General features: G+C 45.0%; 1 protein-coding gene across 4 annotated transcripts in view; it reads right to left on the reverse strand.

Annotated features, from left to right (window-relative positions):
• Nucleotides 1-255: 255 nt before the first annotated feature.
• The window catches only part of col4a6 (collagen, type IV, alpha 6), a 77,543-nt gene continuing 54,156 nt past the window's right edge, over nt 256-23,642 (reverse strand). For 2 of the 4 annotated variants that reach the window (XM_088408277.1, XM_088408201.1), the window contains exons 10-50: nt 22,699-22,734; nt 22,557-22,619; nt 22,451-22,486; nt 22,297-22,338; nt 22,124-22,213; nt 21,322-21,375; nt 21,184-21,246; nt 21,065-21,109; nt 20,929-20,982; nt 20,770-20,839; nt 19,905-20,015; nt 19,685-19,834; nt 19,452-19,502; nt 17,441-17,527; nt 16,441-16,598; nt 16,086-16,268; nt 15,833-16,016; nt 13,974-14,018; nt 13,636-13,707; nt 12,447-12,554; nt 12,083-12,301; nt 11,107-11,265; nt 8,808-8,978; nt 8,572-8,715; nt 7,575-7,694; nt 7,317-7,498; nt 6,525-6,588; nt 6,373-6,447; nt 6,185-6,292; nt 5,993-6,100; nt 5,843-5,914; nt 5,626-5,745; nt 5,022-5,138; nt 4,785-4,946; nt 4,599-4,697; nt 4,358-4,510; nt 4,171-4,287; nt 3,904-4,095; nt 3,669-3,840; nt 3,486-3,600; nt 256-2,358 (exon numbers count right to left, since the gene is read on the reverse strand). In XM_088408277.1, coding sequence (XP_088264403.1) covers nt 2,098-2,358; nt 3,486-3,600; nt 3,669-3,840; nt 3,904-4,095; nt 4,171-4,287; nt 4,358-4,510; nt 4,599-4,697; nt 4,785-4,946; nt 5,022-5,138; nt 5,626-5,745; nt 5,843-5,914; nt 5,993-6,100; nt 6,185-6,292; nt 6,373-6,447; nt 6,525-6,588; nt 7,317-7,498; nt 7,575-7,694; nt 8,572-8,715; nt 8,808-8,978; nt 11,107-11,265; nt 12,083-12,301; nt 12,447-12,554; nt 13,636-13,707; nt 13,974-14,018; nt 15,833-16,016; nt 16,086-16,268; nt 16,441-16,598; nt 17,441-17,527; nt 19,452-19,502; nt 19,685-19,834; nt 19,905-20,015; nt 20,770-20,839; nt 20,929-20,982; nt 21,065-21,109; nt 21,184-21,246; nt 21,322-21,375; nt 22,124-22,213; nt 22,297-22,338; nt 22,451-22,486; nt 22,557-22,619; nt 22,699-22,734 — 4,632 coding nt within the window. In that variant the 3' untranslated portion in view covers nt 256-2,097. The remainder of the gene's footprint in view (nt 2,359-3,485; nt 3,601-3,668; nt 3,841-3,903; nt 4,096-4,170; nt 4,288-4,357; nt 4,511-4,598; nt 4,698-4,784; nt 4,947-5,021; nt 5,139-5,625; nt 5,746-5,842; nt 5,915-5,992; nt 6,101-6,184; nt 6,293-6,372; nt 6,448-6,524; nt 6,589-7,316; nt 7,499-7,574; nt 7,695-8,571; nt 8,716-8,807; nt 8,979-11,106; nt 11,266-12,082; nt 12,302-12,446; nt 12,555-13,635; nt 13,708-13,973; nt 14,019-15,832; nt 16,017-16,085; nt 16,269-16,440; nt 16,599-17,440; nt 17,528-19,451; nt 19,503-19,684; nt 19,835-19,904; nt 20,016-20,769; nt 20,840-20,928; nt 20,983-21,064; nt 21,110-21,183; nt 21,247-21,321; nt 21,376-22,123; nt 22,214-22,296; nt 22,339-22,450; nt 22,487-22,556; nt 22,620-22,698; nt 22,735-23,642) is intronic. The other 2 variants (XM_088408441.1, XM_088408360.1) reach the window with 2 other exon arrangements.

Below are 23,642 nucleotides of genomic sequence, written 5' to 3' on the forward strand. Positions count from 1 at the left end.
CCATCCATTTACAGACCAAAAAAATTGGGAAAACTATTAATTAGAAAAAAAGTGGTTGTCTGGACAAACGTAAAAATACGTCTTTGGGATTGAATGAGTTAAGTAGTATCTCTTAGCCAAAAGACAAAACAGAAATCACCTAGGAAATAAAAACAAAGCACTACAAGCGTTGGTGAGGAGAATTCAGTAAAAACTATGTACAGCAATAATTAACATTCTATAAGACAAGCGTGTGTTGTGTTGGGTTACTTAGTATGCACGTACGAAAAAAAAAAAAAGAAGCTTTTCAGCCCGGGAAGTGGTTTGGTTCCTCATATTTATTCCAAAACGTTGTCAGTGCAAAATATCTGAAAGGTGGCCTCATTCAAGTGTTGCATTGTGGGAAAAAAAGTGCTGCTCTGATTGATGCAGCACCCAGTAGCACCGGTGTGGGGGGGGGACATGCCGAAATTTTTTTTACAAAAAATCCAGTTTTAAATTTAAAAACATGCAAGGAAGTGTTTTCCTGTTAGCCTGACAGAAAAAAACAAAACAAAAAAAAACCGGGGTACGCTTCACTCAAATAATACTGTCGCCACAGTTGCATGAAAATCCCAGATGATTAACGCATGCATAGGATAGATGATAGCCAGTCGTGAAAGAAAAAAAAGCGGGAAACAAGGCGGAATTTAACACGTTTCCACTGCACTAGTGTTTATCTTTAAAGCAGGAGCACCATCTAGAGGAGTAAAAAAAAAAAAAAAAAAAATTCACAGGTGCGTCATGAAGCTTCAGAATCGCAGAAGAGCAGTTTCTAATAACGATGGGAAAATGAAGCTTCAAGGAAGCAGCTGTGGTAAATACGAATATCACAGGTGCTTCACGAAGCTTCCATTTCCCTTCACTTCTAGAAACCTCTTATCCGATTTTTACCCCGGAAAAGCAGTTTCTAGAAATAATAGGAAAATGAAGCTTCATGAAGCAGCTGTGGTAATAAAAATATTACAGGTGCTTCATGAAGCTTAATTTTTCCATCACTTCTATAAACCGCTTATCCGAGATCCTTTTTTTTTTTTTTACCCCAGACAAGCAGTTTCCAGAAATTATGGGAAATGAAGCAGCTGTGGTAAATGAAAATATCACAAGCGCTTCATTTTCCCATCACTATTAGAAACCACATATACGCAGTATAAAGTCAACTAATAGTGATGGTAAAGGGAAGTTTCATGAAGCACTTGTGGTAAATTAATAATAGTGCTTCATGAAGCTTCATGTTCCCATCCCTCTTATGAGCCAATTATCTTTTTTTTTTTAAACCACAGGTAAGCGGTTTCAAACAGTGATGGGAGAAAGAAGCTCCATGAAGCACCTATGGCAAATAAAATAACAAAGGTGCTTCATGAAGCTAAATTTTCCCATTACTATTAAAAACAGCTCATCTGTGTTCCATTCTCTGGCACAGAGAAGAGTTTTATAATTGTGATGGGAAAATGAAGCTTCATGAAGCAGCTGTGATAATTTTATTGAAGTAAGTGCTTCATGAAGCTTCATTTTCCCATCATTATTCCAGATCACTAATCGCAGTAGAAAATACACCTGGTATAAGCGGTATCTAATAGTGATGGGAAAACGAGGCTTCATGAAGCCCCTGTAGTTAAAAAAAATAAAATAAAATTCTACCGAGGGTAAGTGGTTTTCAATAGTAATAGGAAAACGAAGCCTCACGAAGCACCTGTTGTTCACCGCATCACTTTTAATACAGGCTTATGCATTCTCTAGGAATCTCCTTTTCTTTTTGTTTCGTTTTGTTTTGCATGCGCCGCAGTCGAATCGGCTCAGACGCCGATTCCAAAAGTCAACCGGCATCCAACAAGTGAGGCGGAGGCTAACGCGGAAGTGTGGGTGGGCACGCTCCGAGGTAGCCGGAAAAGATTTCCGCCGAGAAGACCTACACAGTATACAAGGCAACACGGAAGACATAGCACCATTGTCAGTAACCACAAGCCTCAAGGTCAAAACTAATCGTGAAGCGGAGGAGGCCCCTTTTCAGTCACATGTTCTCGCTTTGAAAGATTTCCACCCCCCCCTGGTCGACGGGTCGTGGCGCCGGTCCGGGCCCTACAAGACTTTGCTGCACACCTGGCAGCGGCTGACTTTGGAGCGCTCTTGGCCTCCCTTCAAGGTCTCCTGCGCCGGCGAGTAGAAGAACTCGCGGTTGGGATCCACCGTGGTCAGCCAGAAGCTGTACTTGTTGGCGAAGTAATGGCACGTGCCCTTGGCGCCGTTGCACTCGATGAAGGGCGTGGCACGGAAATCCTCCAGGCAGGAGCCCGGGGACACCAGGGACTGGCCGCCGCCCTCCGCCCCGGCCGCTGTGTGCTGAATTGAGAGAGAGGTGATTTGAAGAAGATCAAAATCTTTGTCGTGAATGGGAGGAGATAAGGTTAGCCTGGGTTGTTAGCGCCGTTTCCGAGGAATCTTCACTAAGATGTTAAAATGCTGGGCAAAGACGCCACAAGATGGCGGCAAAAGGGAAATTAGTGTATGGAGAGACACGGCTCCACTGTTTGAGAGCCTTGCCCGTGGATGGGCGGAGCTAAACTCCGCCCCGATTGCTAGCAGACGATCCGATTGTTTTACAGCCTGAGTAGGTTTTTGCTTTGCTGAAAAAGTTGACACTACAGTCCCGTGATCTGGTAGGTGAAATAGCAACAGATCTGTGTATGTCTGAGAGGAGCTTAGTTTAGCCTGGGTTGTTACCGAGAGGCTTACCAGATTTGAGTTTATTTGCACAGCACTGGAGAATATTAATGTGAAAAGCAATTTAGATTTTTGAACCTCTCATAGGAGCTTATTTTAGCCTGGGTTGTAAGTAAAATTGCTAGAGTCTTAAGAACCCTAAAAGGGAAAATCTTAGTTGGGGGCGATAAATCTCAAATTTAAGATGTTAGCATGTCTGGGAAGCGCTAAGTTCAGCCTGGGTTGTCCCAAAATTTGTTTTTTGTGCTGTAAAAACTAAGATTCATGATGCTACAAGAAGGGGAAAATAGTGGTTACAGTGAGACATCTTGACTGTTTAAGATCTGCATGGCTGGGATAAGCAAAGTTTAGCCTGGGTTGTAAGTGGAAGTTCATCGTCACTAAATTTGTTTTTCTTTTTGATGACCGGTTAAAATAACATCTATTTATCTATGATGTCAAAAGATTGACTCACAAGAGCTCTTGGCATGTCTGCCAGGAGCTAAATTTAGCCTGGGTTGTTAGTGGAAATTCCAGAGTCTTTTTCATTTTTTATTTTTTTTTTGCTATACCTAAAATCCGAGCTAAAACGCCACGATATAGTCCCACAACTCCGAATCCAATTGTCGAAAAGACACAACTCAGATCTCGGCATCAGTGGGAGGAGCTAAGTTTAGCCCGGCTAGTTAGCGGAGATTCCAGGGAGGTGTAAATATTGTTTTCCTCTGCAATAATTTGAAAGCTCTGGTTGAAAGATCTCCACTTACCATGAGGAAGGAGTAGCCTATCCAGAGACTCCTCCAGCCAGGAGGACAGTTGGGGATGGTCAAGTCCTGACTGTGGACCGCCACCGCCTGAGATGGCGCCTCGCACACCGAACACCTGGAGGCCCAAACGATCAAAAGTTCAATTTCCCGGCTGCGCGCGGCGAGCCGGAAAGCAGCGGCTACCTGCTGATGTAGGGCCGGATCTGGCTGTGGGCCACGGGCATCATGGGAATGGGCGCGGTGGTGGAGAGCCAATAAGATTTGTCATTGCGGCTGGCGTAGTAGCACACCTCGTTGGGGGAGCAGTACAGGAAGGGGATGGTGCTGAACCTGGGGAGGCAGGACCCCGGCTGACCTGGAGACCAAAAAAATCCAAAGCTTTCCAGAAAACGTCAACTGGCGTGGTTGCGTTTCATACCGAGGTCCTGATTGTGGGCCTTCTCTTGGCCCTCCACGTAGAGTAAGCTGTAGCCGTCCCACAGTTTGGCCATGCCCTGAGGACACATGGGAACCTGCGCGTTCTGGCTGTGCTTCACCAGAGTGTAGCCGATGCTGATGCTGCGGCCCACCGAGCCGGGACTACCGGGTCGACCCGCAGCACCGGTAGGGCCTGAGAAAGAATGGGTAAAGAGATGATTTCATGTCTCTTGCGCAGGGAAAAGAAAAACGTGACACGAAAGTAGACCTTGTTCTCCGGTGGTTCCAGGGAAACCAGGAGGACCGGGGTCACCAATTGGCCCCGGTGCACCAAGGGAACCAGGACGGCCCAGTTTGCCAACTGGGCCGGGGCGTCCCTTTGGACCTGAGGTGAAAAGGACATGGGTCACGTGGGGGACAATAGCACAAAATTGTCGCATTTTGTAAATATTCACCTGGACGACCAGGCAACCCGGGCTGTCCGGGTCCTCCGGGGAAACCTTGGGGTCCGGGACCACCCGGCAGACCGGGGTCTCCAAACGGTCGCTCGTACCGTGGAATCGCCCCGGGTAATGTGACGCCGGGGCGACCCTTCGGACCTGGACGACCTAGGAAGACGGGCGGGAAGAAACAATTGTTTCAATATTTTGGCTGAAGTCAAGTCCTTTTTGCGTTTGAAGATTCAAGTCCCTCTACCTCGGAAACCCTTGGCTCCTTTGCCTCCGTAATAGCCAGGGTCACCTGAAAAACCTTTAAGACCTGGAGCACCGCTGAATCCACTGGCACCTTGGACTCCTAGAAAGTGGATTTAATGGTGTAAAAAACATTCCCAAACACAAATATAGTCGCATGGAAAAAGGTCTCAAAGAATCAAGAATCTACCTTTGAATCCAGGACTGCCCGGGAGTCCGGGGCCTCCCGGAATTCCTGGCTCTCCTTTCCTGCCTGGGGTACCGGGGAAACCTGGGAGTCCAGGATCACCTCTTTCACCCTGGTCCGTGCCTGGGCCGGGTGGCCCAGGAAGGCCGGGAGGACCGGTCAAACCTGAAGAGGACGGAAGCTGAAGGCCAGACAGGAAAAAGCCACGGGCAGGACATGCGACGAAAGACCCCCACTTACCAAACTCTCCATCCAGGCCAGGAAGGCCGGGATCTCCCATTGGCCCAGGGACGTCTGAGCCAATTGAAGGACCGGGGAGTCCGGGTCGACCGGGAAATCCTGTGACTCCGGGACCACCTGACCATTTGAACGCACAAGTCCAGACACCATCATGTAACAGCCGCTCCTTACACAGCGCTGTAATCAAGTCCACCTATATTGGGTCCAAGTCTAGTCTGAATCACAACGGTCAGACTCCAAGTTAAGTCAGAGTACACAAGGTTCGAGCCTAAGTTCGAGCCCAGGTCCAGATGAGATCAAGTCCGAGTCAAATGCCAAGGAGTCCGAGTCAAGTTGGAAAACTGCTAGTCTGAGTCACAAAGGTCCGAGCCCGAGTTAAGTCAGAGTCCGCAGGTTTAGAAACCAAGACAGAGGACAATTTCAGATGAAATGATTTTGTGAATCTAATGTCTGAGTCTGAGACAAGACCAAGATCAAAGGCCAAGAAGTCTGAGTCAAGTGTGAAAATCGTGTCAAGGATTTGAATACTGCAACGTTGTTCTTAAATAATTTGTCCGTCCATGCATCCCTCTATACATCCATCAAATTCTTCCCCTAGTCTCACCCGGTGCTCCTCTCTCTCCCTTTGCTCCCGGGAAACCTGGCGCTCCTGGGTAGGAGACACCTCTCTCGCCTTTTAACCCGGGAACGCCAGGGGCACCCTGTCGAGTTCCGCCACTTACACCTGTTAAGAAAATTACAATTAACAAAGTAATACATTTATTCCTCCAAGTTGCTATTTATGACTCCATCTTGCTCCTGCCACTGAAAAAGCTAATTACCAGGTGTCCCAGCCAGACCTTTAGGCCCACGAAGACCATTAAGTCCATCCAAACCAGGAGCTCCAGGAAGGCCTGCAAAAAACATACGTGTATGTCTAAGATTCATGTCTCACGCTGAAAAAAAAAGAAAAAACATCGTTGTTGTCTGACCTTTAGGTCCAGGACCACCGGGGCCTCCGGGCAAACCAGGTGTTCCATCAGCTCCTCTTCTTCCAGGGAATCCAGACTGACCTTTTGGACCTGGGTACCCGGGTGAACCTGCCAACATGAGTGCAGAAATACATTTGTAAATATACTGTCGACAAAGAAGAATTCAAACATGGCAGCCACTGGCAGTCCTACCCATTATTCCGGGACCTCCGGCTTCTCCGGGTCCTCCCTTGAGACCAGGAAAACCAGGACTTCCTGGCAAGCCATCATCACCAGGAGCACCACTGTTGCCACGCCCACCTTGAGGAACACAATTTGGGTCAATCTATGCAAGGTGATGGAAGGTTTGAGGACCGCGACCCTCCCTCTATTTGTATTACCTGGAAATCCCGGCTCTCCGGGTTGGCCCTTGAAGCCAGGGCCGCCAGGATAACCGTAAGACTCTCCGGGCTGACCTGAGGAATAGTTAGAAAAAAAGGTTTCAAAGAAAATATTCATCATTTTTTTGTGTGTGACGTGAAATTGAACTTACCCTTGGAACCAGGACGACCAGGCTGTCCAGGGTTGCCCGGGATTCCGGGGAAACCGTCATCTCCCTGTAAAAAAAAGAAATACAAATTGAGGCTCACTGGTTTATACGCACAACTAAAAACATCAGGATGACACAGGAAGCGGAATAAAAACTCCTACGACCAAAAACTCCCAAGAAATTGACTGAATTTTAAACTATGCTGTGGCAGAAGAATATTTTACGCTCTGGAAACATTTGCCAGATTTTAGCAAAATATTCCCCCCCATTTGGTTTGTGAAACAAAACCACAGTAGTGATTTTTTTTGCTCGCTAAAAAAGGATTTGTTAAAAAGTGATCAGTAAGAACAGCAACTCTTGTCAGTGGAGTCATTTACATCTGCCTTTGAAAAGTCATACATGTGGCGCTGACGTGCTGTTAGCCGCTAAGGCTGCTAGCATCTAGCTCTGCTCGCCACTGCTAGCTGCTAACGTTGTAGCTGCCGCTAATCACCGGCTACATGCGCTGTATAACACAATATCAGCGGAATTAAGTACCCCTGGGGGTCAATTTGGACCCGATTTGGGCTATTGATCTAGAAACATCTAACAAAAAGCATTCAATAAAATTAGAGATTGTCAAAACAGGTAGAAGTTCGAAACAGACCCATGTGTCATTGGCTAGTTTTTTAGCTAAGTAAGGCTTATTTTGAAGTTGTCCTCACGCATAACATGAATACACGAACACAGTAATTATTTCGGAACCAATATACTCCAATTCTGGAGGATTCATTTCGCACCGAGTTTTTCCCTTACCCTTAGTCCGGACGTGCCAGGGAAGCCCAGGATTCCGGCTTCACCTTTGGGACCGGGGGCGCCCGGAAATCCCGGCTGCCCGGGGAAACCAGGATTTCCCGGCAGCCCTTTACTCTGTTCAGCCAAACCCGGAAGTCCAGGCAGACCCTGACGACCCGGCGGGCCCGGAAGACCCTTGTCACCTGGGACACAAATAGAGTTTTGACATGTTTTGTGTCTCTCCAGTCTTCCGCAAGTAGATGGAAAATCAACGCGTACCTCTTTGTCCCGGGAAGCCGGGAAGTCCGCTGCCTCCAGGCGTTCCGGGGTCTCCTCTGTCTAACGTTAAACTAACCGGAGGACCAGGCGGGCCTCTCGGACCGGCTAACCCTGGCTCACCTACGGACAAGACAGTGCTGTACTTGGAAGTTTGTTTGACTTAAATGTGAAATGATTTTCTGGGGGTGGACCGGTGATGATTTTGTCAACAGTGAAGACCCCTAATACAAGCATGATTGTTTTCTGGATACTGAATAATTCTATCTAGGTTATCCCGTATTTGTTTTTTCTCAACATGTATATCGGTAGACTCGGGTGTCTTCTGCGGGAGCTGTTTGTAAAGTAGGCGTGAGGAGATGCGGCGTCTCCAGCAGCTGTAGAAAGAAAGCAGGCACCGCGACCTGACCAAAAGGCAAAAAAGCATGGGGTCGCTCTTGATGTTCCTGCAAAAGAAGTTAGCGCCACGGACCGGTACCTACATCCCCCACTATCACAAACTGATTGTTTACGTTGTTGCCATGCCTCCCACAACTCTTAAAGGGATAGCGTGTAAGATTTAGACAGTTTTTCTTTACGACAGCAGGAGGTGCTGCTTTTACCATTGTCCGTAGCTATAACAAACATGGCCGCCTCCAGAGAAGTGCAACCTCCCATGTAATATCATTTAATGATAACTAGACCTATGATTATGTTTAAACCAAACTGGTGGTCAATATTCATTTGCCAGTTTTTGAAATTTACAATCATTTAATTTATTCCTTTTTTGTTGAAAAACTTTCAAAATCTTACACACTGTCCCTTTAAAGGCAGCAATGGCTTCATAACTAGGGCCAACCCAAACGAATAAATGAGGAGCGGAAAGGATGTGGAGTTGAAAAGAAAAGAGTTCCCGAGATGGTGCGGGTTCCTGTCTGCTCTCCTCGTGAGAAAAAGCTAGTTGTCTTCTTTCCGGTTTGTCGTTTAGTAAACGTTCTAGGGCGCCTGAACCGAACACTACCTTTTTGTCCAGGGTAGCCGGGCCCCCCGGGAAGTCCATCTCTTCCCGGCCCCCCAGGTACGCCTTTCCCTCCAGGAAATCCTGGACTCCCGGGACGGCCTGGTAGTCCGGGGAAGCCCGTCACACCTGGAAAACCTGGCTCACCTGCATTAGTAAAAAACAAAAACAAAAAAATTGTTTTAACGTTGAACTTGTTGAACTAAACGTGATGTCATCAGATAGCGGCTTCCGTTTACCCTTCCTTCCCGGTATTCCTGGCAATCCCTCCCTTGTTCCTGGTCCCGGAGGCCCAGGGGGTCCCCTTGACCCCAGTGAGCCCGGAGTACCGGGTAGTCCTGGCGTGCCCTTCATACCGGCGGGCCCCGGGAAACCTGGGTCCCCTCTTTCTCCCTTTCGACCGGGAAAACCTGGAGGACGGATCATGCCGCATTATCATTTGAAATGATTATTAAAAAAAATGAAGCAACACATCCACGTTTGCAAAAGCGATCAAAAGCACGCTTCATAACTGGTATGCAAAGTTAATAGTTGACTAGAAATGTGTTTTCATGTGTTCCATTTGGTTCTACGAATGAACTCACCTTCAATATTTTTTTTTTTAAATTTTGAATGAAATCTTTGCATACACACAAATGGTGAATACACACCGCAGACACACACATTTGCATAGGATGGCTGCAATTGCACTGTCATTGGAAAATAAACACTTCCTATTTTGTTGATTGGAAAAAAAAAAACAAAGTCGCTGATTTTTGTGTGTGAGCGTCGTCAAGTAAAAATGAGTGCAATTCCAGACTAAATTAGCATCTTCAACCCACCAAGGAGTAACTAAACTCTACTTTTCGACTCTTAAAAAAAGAATCTTCGCCATGTCCGTTGGGTGAGTGGGACATGATGAAAAGGACTTTTTCTTTTTTTAAGAATGAAGAATGAAGCCTTGTTGAAGTTTGTGGTTCACACAAGCCTAATTGCAAAGAAATTGCCACAATTACAGATTGGCTCCTTTCACGTCAAGTCACGGACCTTCCCCGATGTCAATTTGACTCATTTTTTTTCTAGATTAGTGCCTTATTATGTCAAATAAAAAAATCCGAAGTTTGAGCCTCTAAGCTCTAACGGTTTTCGAGTTACGGCCCTTCAAAGTTTGCCTGCCACGCCCATTGCCACGCCCATTGCCACGCCCATTGCCACGCCCATTGCCACGCCACATACATTTGGATTTTTTTCACACTTGTCTACAATCAAACGTTTTAATCATTTTTTTTTTTAACGTAGCATTGCAAGCCATTTCAAAATGTGTTTTGAACAATACCAATTTTTTATGTTCATCCCACTTTCCACGGACGAGTCAAGCGGTCGCGTCATCATTAGAAAACGTTGCGTGAAATCACGGCATCCAAAAGTGATGAAAATATGACATTATTTACATTGTATCATTTACACGACAAAGTATTTGTGAATTGTCATTTGATGCCCATCGTATTTGCACTAGCTAGCTAGCTAGCTAAAAACACAAAATCCCTTCTTTTCACACCCCAACTAAAATTTTTAGTTTTTGAAAATAGAGCTCTTTGAATGGTTATTTTTCAAGGGAACACAAAATTTATATTATGAAAATTAATTTTTTTTGTCAAAAAGCGTCAAATACGATGATAAATCAGTTGAAATCCTACCAACGAGAAGAATTTCCAAGATGTGGCCGGAAAAATGTAAAAAAATAAAAATAAAAGCAAGACTATTTTACTGATCTCGCTAAAAAAAAATCCATAACAGTTTTGTGCGATGCTTCAAACAAAAGCGGCTCTCCGAATAGGGTCTAAAATTTTATCCTGGCTCCCCAAAGTGGGCGTGGCGTCAAAACTTTGAAGGGCGTCAGGAGGCTCAGACTTCAGATTCTTCCCGTTGACCTCATAAGGGGCGAATAAAATCAAAACGCTGCGAGTGTAAACGGCGTGGGCGGGGATCGGCGCGAGCTGACGTGAAACGAGCCCATTCCGCTTGAGCACTACGAATGTTAGCGCTAATTGTAAAAGAAGCGCCGGAAAGAAGGAGTCGGCTTAAATGTCCACTTAGTCGGCACCAAACGAACGTGGCTGAAAAAACGTGGAACGGAGCTTCTCCGGCCGGCGCCCGTGGACATTTTGAGCCGGGACGCGGCAAGACGAAGCAGAAAAAAGATGGAGCGCACGGGACTAAATATGCGGAGAAAGGGGGCGTGTCTCACCTTGGCAGCCTATACGGAACGAGCCGACACCAAGAGGAAACGGGCGGAGGGATGAAAGGATGGATGGAGGTGATGATGGCGGTATGCGGGAAGGAGAAAGGAGGAGGAGGAACACAAGACGTGGGAAGGGAAAAGCAAAGAGAGGGAGAGAGAACCTTTCGGGTGAGTTCGATACGCGACAAAAGGGGTGCCGCGACGTCTAGTCAAAAATGGAGAGAATGAAGTAATGACAAGTTCAAAGTGAACAATCGCATTTGCCGCCGGAACTTCTTGCGGTGACGGCGGACGCGACGGGGCGGCTTTCCCCTCACCTGGCGTGCCGCCGAGGCCTTTGCTGCCGTCGATCCCCGGCGGGCCGGGAACCACGACGGTGGGATCGCCCGGGGGTCCGGGGGGACCGGGAAGCCCGGGGAAACCGTCCACCCCGCGCTCGCCCTTCGGCCCGGGGACGCCGATGCGCCCGTCGAAACCTGGTCAAAACAAAATGGCCGACATGGAAGAAGAAAACACAGGACCGTGGTTCACATAGTCTGACGTTTTGTAGAACCAGATTTGTCTCTTCCTTGTGTAGGGACAAAGTTTCAGCCACCCTGCCTCATTAAGAAAAAGAATAACTATAAAGCAAAACGCATGAACACGCTTGTTTGTACAGATGGGCAACTCGTCAGTGCCCCGCCCACTTTCGTCATTCCGTCATTCTTTTCAAGCCAGACAAAATTGTAATCGACAATCTGTCAGTGTATTTTTGCCGCCAACACTAGAGGGCAACATTAGACTTTTTTTTTTTTTTTTGGTCCGTCATTCGTCAGGCGCTGGTCTACTAAATCTTTTTTCTGTTTTATGATTTACACTTAAAGTTAACACCATGCCTGTGGTTCTATAGTTACATTGCAATTGAACACACCACAGTAATACAAGTGTAACATGAAAACAACAAAGGGGTTTAACCCTAGGCTGTACACCATCACGTTTATTATCCCACATTTGAGGAATGCAGGGGACGAGAGTGCAATTGTCCATTGGAGGGCATTACCATGCTTTACATGACATTTAACTGGTCGATTCCGTTCTCATTTATAATTGCCTGCTGACAACTATAGAAGACAGTTTCATTCACATTAGTCTAGAGTTCATCCGTCACAAACACTACAAGTAAAACAAAGTATTGCTACAATTTCTGTTTTGCATTTTGCATATATATATATATATATATATATATATATATATATATATATATATATATATATATATATATGTGTGTGTGTGTTATGTATTTGTAAGACGCACCGGGTGATCCAGACCCTCCAGGTGTTCCAGGCTGGCCCTTGTCTCCGGGCACACCAGGAAAACCATCTCGTCCCGGAGGCCCCGCTGTGGCTCCCAGGACTTCTCCGGGCTGGCCCTTGGGACCCGGGAGTCCCGGGACGCCATCCTTCCCCCGGCCTCCATCGTAGCTCTGTCCTGGGGTACCAGGAACTCCGGGGTCCCCTCTGGGTCCAGGAAAACCTGCGGACGGAAGCAAAATCAATCACCTCATCAATATACGTATTTCCGAAAACGTATTTCATATCTAGGGCCGAGAAATATTTTTCAAATACTGTGATTATGACCTAGCGTAGCTTAGTGACCCGTTCGGTGAAGATCTGGCTACCTTGTGGTCCGGGCAGTCCTCCAAATCCGGGGTCTCCTCTCTCTCCTTTGCCGCCGTCAAATCCTGGACGCCCAGGGCCTCCTGGCAAGCCCGGCTGACCTTTCGGACCTAACCCATGCAAACAGTGCCCGTGATGTCAGTTGACCCGATGATTCTTTCCCAGTGTTAGTTAGTACTCCAAGATATACATGTTTTCCACTCATGAATAATATATTGAATGAATTGTGACTTTAGAGTCAAACTTCTGACTTCTGTCGATATCCTGGGTCAGTTTCACCCAAAGTCATGCACAATTACGTAAAGGCCTAAGAAACTTTTCTTTCATTTTAAATAACCCTTAGCTAACAAATCTTCGCCCCTCAAAAATAGCAAAAATATTCTTGGGTCAATTTGACCCGGATTGTTTAAATATTCAAAGGCCTTAGAATTATTATTTGTGTAATCCTGCTAAGTAAGAAATCTTGTGATTTCTTTTCCCCCCTCAGAAATAGCAAAAATATTCTTGGGTCACTTATTAGGTTTTTAAGTATTGAGTTTGTTTTAACCAGTGATTTATGTTCATTGGTTAAGAATAGCAATAATATTTCTGGGTCAATATGACCTGGAGGTGTGTACATTCATCCAAAAATGTCAAAATTTCTGTTGTTTTTGACAGAAACCCACTCACAAATAAACAAAGGAAATATTGAACTTAGAGTGTTATGTTTGTTTCTCTTGATTAGTAATAACATTTTGGGTCAATGTGACCCGGGGTCATGCGTAACTATCCAAATGGCTCAGAAACATTTTTTTTTGGGGTGTAATCCTGCCAACTAAGAAATCTTGTGATTCCCTTTCCCCCCTCAAAATAGCAAAAATATTCTTGGGTCATTTTGACCCAGAGCGCATTTAGTCACCCAAACATGTCCGAAACGTGTCTGATCCAAATCCATTGTTTTGTTTTAACCAGGGATTCTTGTTCATTTTTGAAGAATAGCAGTAATGTCTCTGGGTCAATTTGACCCGGAGGTGTGTGCATTTATGCAAAAGTGTCAATAAAATGATTTTTTTCATTGGAAACTCACAGAGTAACAAAGGAAATACTTAATTTACATTAGCGTGTCAAGTTTGTTTCTCTGGAATAGTAATAACACCTCGGGTCAATTTGACCCGAGGTCATGCGTAAGTGCCCCCCGCTTTTTTCTCGTACCTGGTCGCCCGGGTGCACCAGGATAACCGGGCGATCCGACCTCACCGGGTGTGGCGCAGGGTCGCGATTGGCCTGGGAGCAGTCGGACAAAATTAGCCAGTGGACAAACATTGCAAGCAGACCCAAAAAGAGCAAAACGAAAACATTTCCGATTGCGGCATGCACGTCCATTTTCAAAACCGTGTTGACCGTCTCCTTCCTCCACCCGTACCAACACTACTTTTTTTTAACGCTTTTGTCTTCTACCCCTTGCGAGTCATTCTTGCACTCGGCGAGCGTGTAAACCTCCTGAGACGGGAAGTCCGGTCCGGCGGGCGTGAAAAAGTTCAATTACCCACCCGTTCCCTCTTGGCTGTCAATAAGCTCTCCGCAGCTGTTTTCGCCTGGGCAGTTGCACGTGCACAAGGACGTCAGCGGGGACAGAGCGACGGATGGACGGGGGGGCGAACGGTAGGGACAGGAAGACAGAAAAAGAGAGGGGCAGAAAATTGCAGCATACAAAAGCCAGTCAGGGTCATTTGCATGCGCCAAATCTTATTCATCAAACAAAACATCAGCAAAAATCAGTTCCATTGGATGACTTGAGGCAAAAGCACATCAAAAACGCTTCCAAACAGATTATTGCACTTCCCGCGGGAGCAATTTCAACATCTTCTTGCTCCCGCGCCTGTCACAATAACCTTTCATTTTAAAGAGCACAAAAAAAAAGTAGTTTAGCATTAGCGTTGCGCTATGAAAGCACACAATCATTTTTGCAGATAAGCAAACTTTGTGTCGTTTGGCCTTGGAGGAGGTAAGGCTTTGCGCAATGAGGGACTTCTTTTCAAGCGCGGGTGTCAAACATCTTTTTTGTGGGGCATTAATGAAATTTATGGGGTTTCTTTTTCTCATTCTTAGATGTGTAGTCAGATCTTTTGGTTGCTACAAGAAGAAATTTATGCTAACTGGTTAGCAATCAAAAGTCGCATTAGCGTGCTCAGTTATTTATTTATTCATATATTTATTTCAGTTTTACACTAACCTGTAACCAGTATGAAGGTATTTTCCCCGCTTTGCGACAAAAACAACTATCATGACCCTAGGGGGTTGGCTGTATTTGTGTTGTTTTGTATCTGCAGGCGTTTTTAGGCAATTGCACTTATTTTCTGTTGCCGTCACAGGACGGAGATGCTGGTCTGCTATTGGTCGGCCTCATTCGTTTCAAAATGGCGGAACGGTAAAGATTTGCTCTATCGCGAGTGGTTACAAAACCGTATTTGTAGTGCATTTAATTCAAAGTTGAAGGGGTTAGCCATGATTGCTAGTGATGTTCAAGAGAGAAGTACGAAGATGATTTATTTGGAAACCAAGCTGGAGATAATCAAGAAATACGAAGCTAGCCTAGCCTAGCCTAGGCTACCCTTACTCGGGAATATGGGCATAACAAAGGTAAATAAATCCTTTCTATATTTTTTATTTAGGATGTTTTCTGATTGTATACATGTATATTATATAACACTTGCTATTTTGGTAGCAATTTTTAATATGCGTGTACAATTTTGATGTTTTTACCTGAGGTTCTAAACGCATTAGCTATTTAACATAGCTTTGGATTGCCCGTCATACGGGGAATTCGCCTTACGAGTCCGACCGCAGAACGGATTAATCACGTCAAACGGGGGCCCGTTATGCTTCGATATCGACGCATTACAATCCAAAACAAAGGTTTGAAATTTTATAAACAATTTCAAATTTCGATTTTTCACCCTGAGGGTAACTTTCCAAACGACGGGTGCCCACAATAAAAATGAGCTTGACCCCTGTGTTCTAAATGTCACGGTAAAGATGTTTGAGATTCCAAATGAAATAGTTGTCCGCATCCTCTAAGGCCAAAGAATCACAGTGGCGGTTCAGATTTTCATCGTCACGACGATGCAACAATCAGTGCACTAATGAAGCGCTTTCATCAACGAGCGGAGCTTATAGAGCAAGTGGAGAAGCTCATTAATGGAGACCATTAATCAGGACGTTAACAGGATGCTGCGGCAGCCGAGGCGGGAAGGGCAGCAAGCTGCTTTGGGGAGAGGAAAATCCTTCCGGGCTTTTCCCCAGGTGGGTTTGTAACCCTAGGACTGGTTGCTATGGTAACTACTGAAGGAGGAGGAGGATGGATGTTTGATCGACGCGTGGGCCTTTCCAGCCGTCCACCAGGACTTACCCCTCGGTCCGGGCAAACCTGGCTGCCCCGGCAGTCCCGATAAACCGGGATCTCCGGGCTCCCCTCGGAAACCGGGCGCACCCGCGAATCCGGGGCCGGGCTCGCCGGGCCCTCCGGGTCGACCTTTGGATCCCGGGAAACCAGGGAAACCTTTCTCTCCGCGTGTGCCGAAGCCAGCGTCCCCCTAGGGAGAAGCGGATTTCCTCATTTTCGTCAAGCTCCGACGTTTGGGATTTGTTGCCCAAACACTCACCGGGGGTCCGGGGGGTCCGGGGAAACCCGGCGAGCCGTCCCGGCCTGGTATTCCCGTTTCTCCGGTGGGTCCCCTGGGCCCCGTTGCCCCGAGCTCCCCTTTCACTCCAAAGCCAAAGTCGACGTAGTAAGACGCCCCCTTTTCTCCTTTTCGGCCTCGGAAACCACGTTCGCCGGCGCGACCCTGAGAGAGGACACCCGTTAGGTCGGGATTGGACAAACACACAATTGGGGAGATGGGAGAGACGTGTGGATTTAGTCATTGAACTTGGGCATTGAACTAGTAGTACACAGGCAATTCAGGGCACTAGGAGGATATGGAATAAATACTTAGACAGAGTTCAAAGTGTACTCACAGGAGGTCCCTCAACGGTGCTGAATCCAGGTGAGCCCGGGTCACCGGGCTCACCCTTTGGTCCAGGGAAGCCCGAGCCGCCGTTGACGCCCGGAGGACCGACAGGCCCGGGTAGGCCCGAGGAGCCGCCACCCAAACAGTTGCAGTCACCGGGATCACCTTTGGGAGGTGAAGGAGCCAGATGGGTTAGAGCGGTGCTTCGAAACCTGTTTTTTAATGAGGTGCCCCCTGTGATTTTTTAAATTTTTCAGCCACATATGCCCTAACCAGCGCAAAGCATTTTCAGATTGAAAAACTTAAATTTGAAAACTGCATTGATGATGACAATGCACATCTGGGTAAAACTTAACAAAATAAAAACATCCAATATTTTGCAGTACTATCTCAATATAACACAATTTCACAATATGTTGCTTCATGTTCCAATCAATTTACTCCTCATTTGAAAAGAAAAATGTACAGTTCTTCTAATGCCGTTAAATTCAATAAGCTGATACTATCAATTATTCTATTGATGACTTCATCATTCATTTACCAAAGTTTTTGAGGTTGATCCTAACAGAAAGCCAGTCTTTTTTTGACCTGAAATTGGGTTATTTTTAACCCAAATGTATTCAGATCATAGAATTTTTAGAAACGATCATTTGCACTTTTTTAATATTTGTTTTATTTAGTATTGTTTAGTAGAAAAACAAACAAGTAAACAACATTCCACAGGTGAGGGATTGAAGCGTACTCGCCAAACCTTTCGAAATGGATTTGTTTGATCGCTGTTTTTCAAAGTAAAAGCATATGTTTGCACAAATTCTTATGTTGATTAAAGAAGAATTCGAATTATCGCTGAGGGTTTGAAATCACAATCATCGGACAAATTCAAGTTCAACAATCAAACGATCGCTTACTCGATGATAAAAAAGTTGTCGATGAATTCGATAACCGGTTGCTTATCGATTAATGGAATCCAATAGCGCACATTTAGCGGATTCGTCGGCGGCTCGTACCTCTGAAGCCTTTATAGCCCAGATTCCCCGGTGGTCCTCTGGAACCGGGGAGCCCCGGGCCCCCCGGAATCCCGGCGCCAGGCGAAACTGCAATGACACGAGCCGGCTGATTGAGAGCGGGCAAAAGCACATTTGAAAGCCGTGGCAATTGCGGCGAGGTTTTTTTTTTTTTTGCTTTGGGATTTCACACTGTTGGCTGATGGGATCGGGCGCACTGGCTCAGGGAACGAAATGCAAATGTGAATGATGCTGATTGTTTTTCTTTTCTTTTTCCAGTGCGACGATGCAGCTCGGGGCGACAGTGTGAAATCGGGGTTAGTTTGTTCTCATTGGCCATAATAGCTTTGGCAGGCTGGAACTGCAAGGTTATTTTAAGCAGTAGGTTGCTTCCTTATTTCAATATAACACAGCTTTACGTTAAGCGTGAACCCAATTCACCGATTTTACAACGCCTTCGAGTCGACGCCCATGTGCCTGGCGGAAATGATGTGTGCATTTGCTTCTCTGACAAAAAAAAAAAAAAAAAGTAGTGTGATTGATGCGGTTAGCCAGTACAGCATCATTTTGCATCAATATGCATGATGTAGCAACGTGACAAGATTTTTTTAAACTCTCACAGAAAAGTCTTTATCGAAACCATTTCAATCTGAGTACAACTCAGAAAGAATCTCAAAGTCGGATGAATAAGCAATTACTTTATTACTTTAGTGGGTCATTCAGTTCTAAATTAGTATTTAGTGATCAAAGTAATTTACCACTGAATTACTTTTGTAATTCAAAGTCATTTACCACTGAATTTCTTTCTAAAGTGACAAAGTATTTTCTTATTTTATTGTATAAAGTAATCCGATTTTCACTGTGGATTGCCTACTAAAGTCATTAAAGTAATTGCTTACCTTATTTAATACTAAATTACAAATTACTAATTTAGCACTGAATTACTTACTAAAGTAATAAAGTAATTTCTTATTTTATTGTCTAAAGTAATTCGTCTGATTTTCACAGTGAATTGCGAACTAAAGTAATTAAAGTAATTGCTTACTTTATTCAGTACTAAATTGCTAATTACCAAAGTAATCTAGTGCTGAATTGCCTAATAAAGTAAAGAAAGTAATTGATTATACTAGTATTTGAATGCCTAAGGTAATCGATTATTTTAGTACTTGAATGTTGATAGGAATTGATTACTTTAGTATTTATTACCAAAAGTAATTATTTACTATGGTATTGAATTGCCTAAAGTACTTAATCACTTTGTACTTAATTAGTTAAAGTAATTAATTACTTTAGGACATTCATACCTAAAGTAATTTGTTATCCTCCACAAATAATAACCGATTAATAAAGTGAGTGATTATTATCACTCTAATCATAGTAAAAAATGTTAATTGCTTGACAGCAATTTTTGGTGGACAAAAATACTTTCAATTTCATTACTTTTTTTTAACGTTCTCACTTGTTCCATTTTGTCTTGTACTCAAGGAACGCCCTTTTCTAATTGGCTGATAAGTTAATAGGCGACAATCCTTTTGGGCAGACCAAAGTTCTGAGACGTTCAAATGGAAAATTATCGGTTTAAAAAAAAGCAATGCGGACGGCATGATTGGTCACGTACGAAAACATTTTTTAAAAAAGGACTGGAAGCGCTATTTCCAAGTTTTTAAGATAATCCCTCAAAGATGGCCGCCCGTCACGTTGCTACATGAGGAACACTAAGACAAAAACGTTCCTGCGTGTGTCCCCTCCTTCTGCAAGTAAAATCAGTGAATTCTGTTCGCCGGCGACACCCTGTGGCCAAAGATGAGAAAAGCAGCTTGCAGTCGACAGACCAGTAAGCCAAACTTACCGCTCCACCTTGCACAGAGTCGAAAGAGTTAAGCTACCGCCTGCTGAAAGTTGAGTTTGCTGGGCTGCTTCTTATTGATCGATTCGCCCGGGCAGGCGGCCATATTGCCACGGCGGCCGTGGCAATATGGCTGCCGCCTGGGGGATACCTGCATATTTGACTGACCGGTGGGCCTTTCCCCGTCGGGATAGATGACGCAGGGCTCACCGGGTCGGCCTTGGAGGACAGTAAAGTCAGTCAGCCAGGATTTACAACTGGCTGTCATGGCTTTCATTCTTATCAAGACTAGGGCCTGCCTGATGATGATGTCATCACCAAGACAGGGCAAAAAAAAAAACAAAAAACCTGCATACTGTCGGAAAAAGGAGTCTTTGCCAACCGGTTCAGTGTCAACATACCGGAAGGGCCCCGAGGACCGGGAGACCCCGGGATCCCTGGAAGTCCGGGTGTGCCCGGGAGTCCCTCGGTGCCGTAGCCGGGTATGCCGGGGCTACCTTTCTCTCCCTTTGGGCCCGGGGCCCCTGGGAAACCCGGAACGGAGGGACCACCTAACGACAGGAGATCGGTTTGATCACAACAACCCCCTGCGTACTCCCATCGGCTGGCCCGGCACCTTACCTGGACCAAACCCCCCAAATCCCGGCGGGCCGGGCGGGCCCGGAAACCCGGGAGGTCCTTGGTCTCCGGGGGCGCCCGGAAGCCCGTTAAATCCCGGATCACCTGGTGGTCCTGGGAGTCCAAAAAATAGTCACATAAACATTTGGCGCAGAAACATAACGTGACATATGCAAGTCCAAACGTGATTGGTAACGTATTTTTCTGATGACGACATCATCAAGTGGTCCCTTCCTGGTGGCCCGTACCAAAATACTCGCCGTGGACACTCTTCTGCTTTATGTTAGCTACACAAGCATTGGCGTTTGCGGTCCAAAAATTGCCGCGTAGCAGGAATCGATCGTCACGATGCCGATGATTGTAAATTCGCATCGAACCCCTCCGGCGCCAATTAGAGGCAAAAATTGCGCCCGCATTGATATGTTACCAACAAATGTCTAGGAACCTTTTACAAGCATTTGTTTCTCTGAATGCAAAAACACTTTGCAAAATGTTTATTTCGTGGAAAAAAAATCAGGTGTCAAGGGGTTAAGGCGGTGCTTCTCGTAAAAAATTGTACAAGCATACCTAAAATTGTATCCTTTTTCACATTACAAAAGAAAGAAGCAATATAAATGGATTTCCAACCGTCAACTTGTTTTTACAGCGTTTCTACAGGTTAGTCTAAAACTGAAAAAAGAACCAAGTGCATCAAAGTGCCTGATTACACTTCACGCAACAACATAGCGTTTTGGCTAGGGGTGGTTAGCGCCCCCTCTGGCAGGGCCAGGGTTCAGGTATGTAAAGCAGCGCCAATCGCCAACAATGGCAGCTATTTTTTCGAAACGATTCATTTCAATTCATTTGGAATGTAAGCGTCAGACCTTACCTTGAACAGAAGTGCTTGGACCACTGACATAAGCGGGGGGTCCCGGGAGTCCGGGATCTCCTTGGTCTCCCTAAGGGACATTCAGCATCGTCAGCATTCAGAACAACGTTTGTTGAATTCGAATGTCCAAGATTGGAAGTGGTGCGGGACTCTTTCTACCTTGGGTCCGCTGTATCCCGGTTGGCCGGGGAATCCCGGATCCCCCCTGAACCCCTGTGAGATAACGAAAGATAGCCTTAGCTCAACCAAAGAGGTGATGAACCCAAATGAATGCGTGTGTGTTTTTTCCATCTACCTGTTGTCCCGGTAGTCCGGGAGGTCCGTTAAAACCTGGAGGACCCTGAAGACCACAAGATTCACAATCCACGTATCCAATTCACTCCAGTTTTTCATTCCAGTATAAGAACATCTTACCCTTGCTCCCGGGTAGCCTGGTATTCCTTTTTCTCCAAATTCGCCGCGGAAACCAAAAGGACTCTAAAAAAATTAAATAAATACGAACTTTGACAGCCCCAAACTGGTCCAGGCAGACCTTGAAGGACCAACACTTACGGGAGGGCCACGGCTGCCAGGGAATCCTCGGATCCCCTTGGGTCCAGGTTCACCCTATTCAGGCAGAGACACATTTGATGGAAAATGAAGACAATTTGATTATTATGAACAATATTAGCAGTATCAGAACACATTTTCTGCCTGCAAACATGATTTCAGGAGGAGTTCGACTGAACTCTAAAAACAGTTGAAAATAACCCAATTATGGGTTGAACAAAGGACCTTCCTGATATTTGAGTCAATTTGAAAAAACTCAAAAACAAAAAATTCTATTGTGCCCCGTTCGCCAGTTGCCGTTGAAACGACGAATGCAAAAATCGGGGACATCAGGTTTTCAATATGTCCAAAATTGACAATATTCCAATTCTGAATGGCAGTAAACGAGCCTGACATGAGCTAAATTTGACACTTTTAGTGCGTACCCCCCGAAATCCCGTTTGCACGCACTTAGAAGGGACGGTAGCGTGGGATATTGAAAGTCGTCATGCTTTGTCATACGATTAATATTTTAGCCTCCTACGTGTTTTTCCTTTCTATGCTTTTCCTTTGATATCACACATCAAAAAGCTGGGTCCAAATTTCCCCCAGGGGTTAAAGTAATTCATAACTATTGCAACTACCTCACTTTCACAATTGACTAAGTTTTCAAATGGTTTCCTTGAACCCAATTATTTCCTTTTTATTGCCAAGGAAGCTATGCTAACCCCCATAAATCAGCCAATTTTTGTCCATACGGGAATCTACTATAGCGTTAGCGTAATAAACTAGAAGAAAGAGTTTTGCCCTTCCTTTTCTTTGGTACCTTATCTCCTTTATAGATGGTGAGGGTTTGCTCGCTTCTTAGAGAGCCGTCGCCAGGAGTACCGCTCGGTCCCGGAAGCCCCAAGTCACCCTGGAGGACAAAAATGGACACTTTTTTTTTCAAAATCTTATCATAAACAAATCAAGACGGAGAGAACTTTGAAAAACACATACCTTGTCTCCTTTCTCGCCTTGATAGCCGTCACTCCGACTCCCCTGAAAAAAGATGACGAAACGCTCAGATGGGTGTTTAACGTCTATAGCCGTCAACGGTAGCGAATGAGCAAATGATAAAAATCACAGTCTTATTGTTGGTTTGAATTCTTACCATCGGTCCCGGTGGACCGGGAGGACCAGGCGGGCCCTGAAGACAACAAAACGTTACTCGGCATTTGAATCCATACAGGAAATGGAAAACATTTTGGTGAACGTACGGAATATCCCTCCGGGCCCGGTGGGCCGGGGAACCCGATTGGACCGTCGGGACCTCTGGGGCCCTGCGGGGACACGTTTTCAAATTTAGACGAAGATGGGAATATGGAATGTTGAGAAAATAGTAAGAGTAGAAAATCTTACAGGTCGACCGTCTTCTCCTGGAAGGCCAGGTAAACTCTGAAACAAAAGAAAAAAGACAAAATGGGATTTTAAGGTTAAGAAGTTGGATAAGGTTTCTGACAAATATTTTTTTCTGTGCGACATAAGTGCAGTGTTTTTTTTTTAGTGTTTAGAGTGTTAACAGTTTCTCTGGGGATTGGACTATAGTTTTTGGCGCTACCTGGTGGTCAAAGGTAGTTACTGCAGGAGATGACGACTCAATTCCAAAAGAAAAAAGAAAAAGACAAAAAGTAAGGTTTCATTTTGTAGACTGAAAAACTCACATTTCAAGGGAAAGACGTTATGACATTATTCATTATTCAATAATTAGTCATTATTATTATTTTATTTTTTATTATTTCTCTAGGTTGCCAATGTTAGCTTGTTTTGGGGGTTGACAACCTTTTATGGCGCTCTCTGGTGGTGAAAAGGTAGTTACTGCAGGCTATGATGACATTTGCATGAAGTTAAAAAAAGGTAAAAATAGTGTTTGCTGTACAGATTTTTTTTAAGGGTGAAAGATTTTTTTTGGCGCTCTATGGTGGTGAAAGTTAAGTACTGCAGGCTATGATCACTTATTTGCATAAGTAAAAAAAAGTTTTTCTTTTCATTTTTTTAAATGGAAACCTCCCATTAATGTGTAGAAGTTGAAAGGGCGGTTTGTCTTTTTTCTCATTTTTGCAATTCACAATAAGTAGTTAGATTTTTTTTCCATTTTGTTAGACAGGTTTTTGGGCGCCACTTGGTGGTGAAAGGTAGTTACTGCAGGCTATGACGATTCATTCTCACAATAAAAAAAGACAGATATATATTTATATATTTTTATATTTTTTTCATGACTTGTGACACTTGTTACATATTTGTTATATATATTTTTTGTGCAGTGTTTTTTTCTTTTCTTTTTTGTTAGACCAGACAAACAGACA

This window comes from Hippichthys cyanospilos, chromosome 1 (genome assembly GCF_059441005.1).
Source record: "Hippichthys cyanospilos isolate Australia breed blue-spotted pipefish chromosome 1, RoL_Hcya_1.0, whole genome shotgun sequence".
NCBI lineage: Eukaryota > Metazoa > Chordata > Actinopteri > Syngnathiformes > Syngnathidae > Hippichthys > Hippichthys cyanospilos.